The sequence below is a fragment of the Tamandua tetradactyla genome, chromosome 19 (genome assembly GCF_023851605.1).
Source record: "Tamandua tetradactyla isolate mTamTet1 chromosome 19, mTamTet1.pri, whole genome shotgun sequence".
Lineage (NCBI taxonomy): Eukaryota > Metazoa > Chordata > Mammalia > Pilosa > Myrmecophagidae > Tamandua > Tamandua tetradactyla.
Window position 1 is genome coordinate 49,180,670 of NC_135345.1, and position 7,380 is coordinate 49,188,049.

The window sequence follows — 7,380 nt, forward strand, 5'->3', positions numbered from 1 at the left end:
CAAACGTAAAGAAACAAATAAATAAAATTGTGCTATGTTAGATGATAAGTGCTATGGAGAAAAATAAGGCAAGGAAGCAGAATAAGGAATGTTAGGCCAGAGTAAAAGATGCAGTTTTAAAAGGGGTGGTCCAGGAAGGCCTCACTGCAAAGGTGACATGTAAGTAAAGCCTGACAGGTATTACTGAGTCACACAGAATCCTAAGGAAGTATCTAAACAGGAAGAGGAAAAGCCCTGATGCAGAAGTGAAACCAACCCAGATGGAATCTAGGAGACCTGAGCACTTTTCTAAGGACTTCAACTCGGGAATGAAATGGGAAGCATTTGAGTTTTTAAGACAGGAGTGGGATCATCAGACTAATGTCCTAAATGATCCTTTTGACCGCTGTGCTGAAAGACTGAGTATATAAGTGTGGGCAGAGGGGAGAGGGGAGAGGGCGAATGTGGGAGCAAGGAGACTGACTAGAAAGTCTATGATAATCCTAGTGAAAGGGCGGCGTAGATCAGGTTGGGAAAAATGAAGGGTCTGATTCCAAATAACTTTAAAGATAGATTCAATAGGATTTGCTAGCTAATTAAACTTAATCTGTAAAATACATATGCTTGTATATCCACTGAAGGACAGTGTAAATCATTAAGAAGAACACATGCTTTATTAATCCTACTTTTAAACATTTGTTATTCATATCTCCTGTGATCTGCCTTGACTCCAGGTGCTATAATTACTGTTTGCAAAGCCTTTTTTTAAAGGTTTTAAACATATTTTATTTCTTCAATAATGCAACATTTTAATGACTAGCAAAGGCCTTAGATGATAAGTTGATTTTGAAATAATTTGGTATTACAACATCTAGATGGTTACTGTTCTTGCCATTTCTTTGGGGTGAATCTGCCAACAGGGGACAGGCTCCATTCTATTCCAATTTGTGTGACTGTAAACACCCATACAGCAACACAAAAAGTGGCTTCACTGGCTAATACAGCAGCACCATATTTGTCATGATTTGCTGGTGAGTGTTTTCAACGTCTCTGTCTTGCCACAATTCACTGAAAGTTTCAAATCTTGAAACTATTTAGTGTATTTCTGGCTAAGAGAAACATGAAGGCATGATAAGATTTCAGCTACTGGCTGTTTCAAAAAGACTTGAAAAGCAAAAGGTAGGCAATGACATCTGATCAGTATTCAATCCTTCTCTCTTTCAATATTTTTGCCCAAAACTTCCCGTGGAGTAGTGGTGAGACACGTGAGCCTGAAATCACAGTGTCTGGATTTGAATTTCAGTTCTGCCACTTTGATTAACTGTATGGACTAGGGCAGTTATTTAACTTCTTTTTGCCTCATTTTTCTCAATGGCAAAACAAATAATAATGTCCACTTCCTAGGAGTGATGTCAGGATTACATGTGATAATTGAAAAGAACACCACCACCAAGTAAGCATGCAGTACATCTTAGCTTTTTTGATTAGCAAAAATATCCAAACCCTGGATAGACTCCAAACTTTTTATCATGATTAAAATGGCTATTAAAATCATTCTCCCCTTGCCTCACTTGTCGAATGACCTGCCTTATTCCAAACATTCAAAGTTGTTTCTTGTTAGTCATGACTCTTTCCATCAGAAAGGCACCAAGGTTTTTTATTTTAATTGAATTTACAGTAGGTTGAAGGTGAAATGGTTCAGGGTGTAACTGGCGCAGCCTTAATTCAATACAAAAGCCCTGTGTCAACGTTACTTTCAGTCTTTAGGAAGGCACACAACCAGAAAATAATTTGCGATGATGGGGATCTCTAGTGGGCCATTGACACATACTTGCTGCTTTATGGTATATTGACTTCATTATTTCTATACTCATAATGTTAAGTTACATTAACATTATGAGTATAATCCCTGATACTTTGTCTCTAGGGACATTGATAGCAGCCCTTTGTAGTTTTCAGTTCATCCACTGGCTATTCCCATATCTGTGAAGCTGTTCTTTTCCATCTATGTTGACTTTTCTTGTACTAATGCATCTATTACTAAAAATTTTCCTTTAGGAACTATTTCTATAGTTTATAGTTGCCATTCCTTTCTATAATACGCAAGCAGCAATCCTTTCATTCCTTTTATCCTATCAGTTTCAGCTACATCTGATAACAAGTTGCCTCAGAACGACCTTATTTCTACTTTTGTTTATAAAATCTACATAGGAGCTGGGAGCATAATGATTAGAGGTTTTTTTGTATTGCGGAATATGCACGACATACTTCATTTGGAATAAATTTTGTGTTACTGGTGAGTCCTACTGCCTAGTACCCAAAGAATTTAATCTATTGGTTCTAATATAATTTGAGTGCTTAAAGAAAGGGTAGGTCAGCTGTGCAATGCAGGCAAAGCAACTGCTTCTTAAAATAGATGATTTTTTATGAAAACGGACCACACAGAAATGAAAGAAAATAGATTTCTCTAGCTAATACAAAGAAAAGATTCCTCATGCTTGTGGCAACAAAATAAAAGAAATGTGTTCTGAATAAATGTAAATGGCTAAAGAAGTAAAGTATTCGAGGGGACAAAAAAAGGAAAAACTTGATAGTGTCATTTGTTCTTTACAGAAATGCTGAAGCTTAGTACAAGAAAAATGGCTAGAACAGGGCCTCAATGTAACTGTGATAAGGAAGGATGCAGATTTGAAGATTTGCTGGTAACAATATTAATTTTCAATCACTAAAGGTCATAAAAAAGTAAAGCAAAAATGCAGGATGGAAACAACAATTTATTGCCATTTATTGACCAGACATTGTGCCAGAGTTTTGCATATGTGTAGACATGGTATGGGATAGCAGTAATTTATCAACAAATTACACAAAAGGAAAGAGAAGTAAAAAACAAATGGCAGGACATAATGTGAATTCAAGTCTTTGCATTCTAAATCCAGGGCATTTTTCAACTATACCACATTTTCTTAAATATATTCAGTTCTTGGTATTGAAAAAAAAACAAAATGAAACAAAACAAAACAGAAAAGAGTGGTTACCAAAGATGGCCTTTTAATTGAAAATCGTTCACTGTAGTTTATTATGTATTTCTTAGCTAGCTATTGTGTTGCAAGGCCTGTACCAGGCACCAGTGGTATAATACCTATCTTAAGAAGCTTATGGCACAATGGAGGAATTATTCTAAGGGAGGCGACAGGTTAGGGAGAGTGCAAAGAGAGGGGTGCATCTCAACCTGCTGGGCTTCTAGGAATGCTTTTACAATAAATAATATCTAAGCTATATTCTGAAGGGTGAATAAAGAATATATAAGAATAGAACAGTGAGATATAGATGAAGTAGAAAAACAATAAGCATAAAGGCCTAAAATAGTATGAAGGTAGGAGTTTCTGGTGAGCTCAATAATATTAGGTAATGAGTGTTGAAGAAGCAAATGCCTGGAGGTGAGCCTGGAGAGATTAGGAAAGGAGACCACATGGGAAGTTTTACATGCCCTGCTATGGCATTTGAATTCAATTCTATAGGTCAGTATATTTCATTGTTTAGAAAACCATTATTCCCAAGCTCACAATCCTGTCTGTGAGTTAACAAAGAGAATTTTTAATTCTCTGATTTTACTTTTATGATAATACAAAAAAATGTAAAAAATATTTTTCCTGGACTAATGCAAAAAGAATGAAAGCAGCTTTTATTTCTAAATAATAAGTTCATGTCAGGGACCAAATAAAGAAAAGGATTAGAAAAATCAGGTCATGCCATGACTTACTATGTAGCATAGGCATGTGGAAATAAAGAACTTGCCACTACAAGCAGTGATATAATTTCAGGACATTATTAACTGTCATATTAAAGTAATATTGCAAACTTGAATTTTCTTTACTGTATATGCTGGTTTATTTCAATATGAAAGTATGTTTTGGTAAAGTTGCATTAACATCCAAACATAAAAAGGGTGAGCTTGCTTTTACATTTACACATACGTAAATGATTTTAGAATGAAAGATATTAAGATGGTACCAGTAATATAATATAATTTGTTTCCCCTTTAAAAAGATTACATATAAAAACCAGTTTGTGAAATATTCCTATAAGTAAGAATAAGTGACTGATTGATTTAACCAAGAAAAGAGTGGGGTGGGAAAATATATTTTACAAAGATAATTTTTAGGTGGATAATGGGTAGAGAAATGGCAAAAATGAAAAAAGATATGAGGCTAGCACCCTGCTTATTGCAATGGTTTATGAAAGAGATGGTGAGGATTTGAATTATTTAATGGTAGTAATGGAAAGGAGATAGAATTGTGAAATATAAGGAAAATAAAATCAGACAGTTTCAGTGAATGAGTTTCAAAGTAAATTACGGTTCCATTCACTTAGCCCTCTAGGTTAAGATTCAGGTAGCTTATACCTGATCATAGGGAATAAGAGTTTGAATGATGTAGGCCCAGAATATTCTATGGTCAAAGGACGCATAATTAATGTGCTCTAGGAATGGGCAGGTCTGAGTAGAAGAGGAAGGAATCCTAAAAGGATTTACTCTATGGTCCTAAATGAAAAAAATCTACTTCGTCTAGTCTAAATTTAGCCTAACCCTGACCAGTAAATGGCCAGCTTAGCTTTGGCATAAGAATTTATATCTACTTTATTACCAGGAACATCCTGGTAATAAACGTATAATACTTGATAATAAATGTATAATTACTTAACTTCTATCTTGTAACTGTGTGATTGCAGAAAAACTTTTGACTGATATGCCCTTTATCCGGTGCATGGTTCGATGAACAATCAAATAAAGACATGCATGGTGAAAAAACAAAGACAATAAGAAACAGTGACCTACTCTCAAATGAACCCAGATATTATAATCAAGTGTCTCAGAGGGAAATGATGCTCAATACCAGATTAAGTATAGGCGAGGGAGTTTTAATTTCCTAGCTGCAAAAACAAATATCATACAATGGGTTGGCTTAACAACAGGAACTTATTGGCTCATGGCTTCAGAGGCTTGAGGGCTTACTTCTTCCTGGTGCTAGTACATTCTAGCCTCCCAGCAATCTTTGGGGTTCCTTAGATTTTCTGTCATATGACAAGCCACATGGTGATGCCTTATCCTTTCTTTTCATCAGTGGCTATTCCCCATAGCTTCCTTCTCAGTCTGACTTTCACTCTGCTTATAAAGGATCCCAGTAACATGGCTTAAAGCCCAACCTGATTCGGTTCGGTCCAACTTTAACTGACTTAGCATCTGCAGGAGATCTTATTTACAATGGGTTTATACCTACTGGAATGTGGAACACAACCAAGAATGTTTCTAAATGGGCAAAACACAATTCAATCCATTAGGGTTTCTCAGCTGGGCCATTACTGACATTTTGGTCTGAATAATTCTGTTATAGGGTGTGGAGAGCCGCCTCCCGGTCGGGCCTAGTGGACACGCTGCAGCCTGCTCTAGAGTTCCCCCCGCCCATCGAGTGAGCCAAGATGGCGCTCACATCCTGCTTCCGTGTATGACTTACATATCCGCCAACCATGCCCACCTATCACCACTGTATACGTGGCGTCAGCCCATTGGACCCCGATTATGTATATAAGATGTTACCCGGATGAGGTGGGGAGAATAACCCACAAGGAGCCGTACCTGACGGCCGCATAGAGGTTGTTCCCCCGTGGGGAGTCTTCCCCCGCGTGGAGCCTGTATTTGAGAAAGCACGCTTAACCCCAGTAAAGATCTGTACTCATAACCGCTGCGTGTTCCGGACTCGTGTTATCACCAAGGTTAGTTTGTCTGCGTCTATCTCTCTCTCTTTTTGTCTCCCTTCCCGGCTGGAGACCCTGAGCTGAGTGAGAAGTCACGGACAATAGGGGACTCTCCTGTACATTGTATCCTATGAAGCATCCCTGAATTTACCCACTAGATTTCAGTAGCACCTCTGCCTCTCAGTTGTGACACCAAAAAAATATCTTGGACATTGCTGAATGTGACCAAGGGGTAAAATCACCCCTGAATGATAACCATCGAGTAAGGAATAAGTTGCATAGAACCCAAAGGTGTCTTTCATCATTTCTCCCACAATCCCAATTCCACAACGTTCCAAATGACTTCGTTCTATTTAATACAGTAGACAATTTAAGTTCTAAAACAATAGATTCTCCCATTCCTTAACACAAGATGTATAAAGGTTGGCCATTAACTTTTTTTTTCCTGAATTGATCATAACTTTAAAAACATCATGCACCACTTGTTTAGCTACAAGAATTTAGAGAATCACTTAATCTATCATAATATCTGCTTCCTCACCTATAAAATAAATATCAAACTATTTTGCTGCTTTGCAAAACTGCCTCATCTTAAGAGTTATCTAAAATATTTGTTAGAAATGAAGATTCTTAGGCTCCATGTCAAACATACTATAATAGAGTTTCCAGAGAAGGAGCCTAAAAATGTATATTGTTTAAACAAGTTCTCAGGAGAGTCTTATCATCAGACATGTTTATGGGACACTGGATCAGATAATCTCTTGGGTCTTATCTAGTTCCAACTCTCTAGGCTTTTCCAAGGAAAACAAAACATTTTAGGAAGATCATTTATTCTTTTAGACCAACTAAAGAGTATAGTAGTAATTGAATTTCCCAAAATGGTAATTTAGAAAGCAGTATCAAGTATTTTGAGTGACCTGAAAGAGTTGAAGGGGTGCCACAGGAATACGTTAGTCAACAGAAATAGTTGGCAGCATTTAAAAGCATGGAAAGCACTAGTAATACTGGTGGTTTGATGTAAAATGAATAATATGCTTTCAAATCTAAGGTTCTTGGACTACATTATTCAATTGTTAACACCTTCATTTGCACATGTTTTTATATCTTCTCTTCTTTTTTTCAGCTTCAGAATATCGATGCAGAATAACAAGTAATGAAAATGCAATTGTCTTGAAATGAAAATGCACAAACCTTACAGATTCTTCAGTTCATTTATGTATTTTTCAGAAGACCATGATCCTAAAGGAGGGATTAAATGTGCATAGTACAAAGTGTCTCCATCACAACTACTTAAGTTTTCAGGCTTTTCATAACAGGAAATATGGAAACCCTGCAAGAAGCAATGCTGCTGGTGAAAGTGTCGAACAACGTTTTATTTCATGTATAATTGCATCATCTCCCGAGTCACTGAATTGATGGATGGTGCAGGAATTTGCTTAAGGCTGTGCATTATGTCACTTTACTAAGCCTTAAAAGTTACATAAATGGATGCTAGCTGAACAAATAAATAAAAAGGCAGATTATAGCAGTGAATTGTCATGCCAGGAGGGAGAAATAACAGAGTGGGCAAAGAATTTGTGAGTTGATGTCCTCAAATGGCAAATATTGCCTAAAAGTGAAGAAATATAAGGTATGTACTTTCCTTTACAT

General features: G+C 36.7%; 1 protein-coding gene across 1 annotated transcript; it reads right to left on the reverse strand.

Moving 5' to 3' along the window:
- Positions 1–858: 858 nt before the first annotated feature.
- On the reverse strand, positions 859–1,101 carry COX7B2 (cytochrome c oxidase subunit 7B2). Its single transcript, XM_077137131.1, is given in 1 exon segment — positions 859–1,101. A coding segment is annotated over 1 exon segment (243 nt).
- Between the last annotated feature and the right edge of the window lie 6,279 nt (positions 1,102–7,380).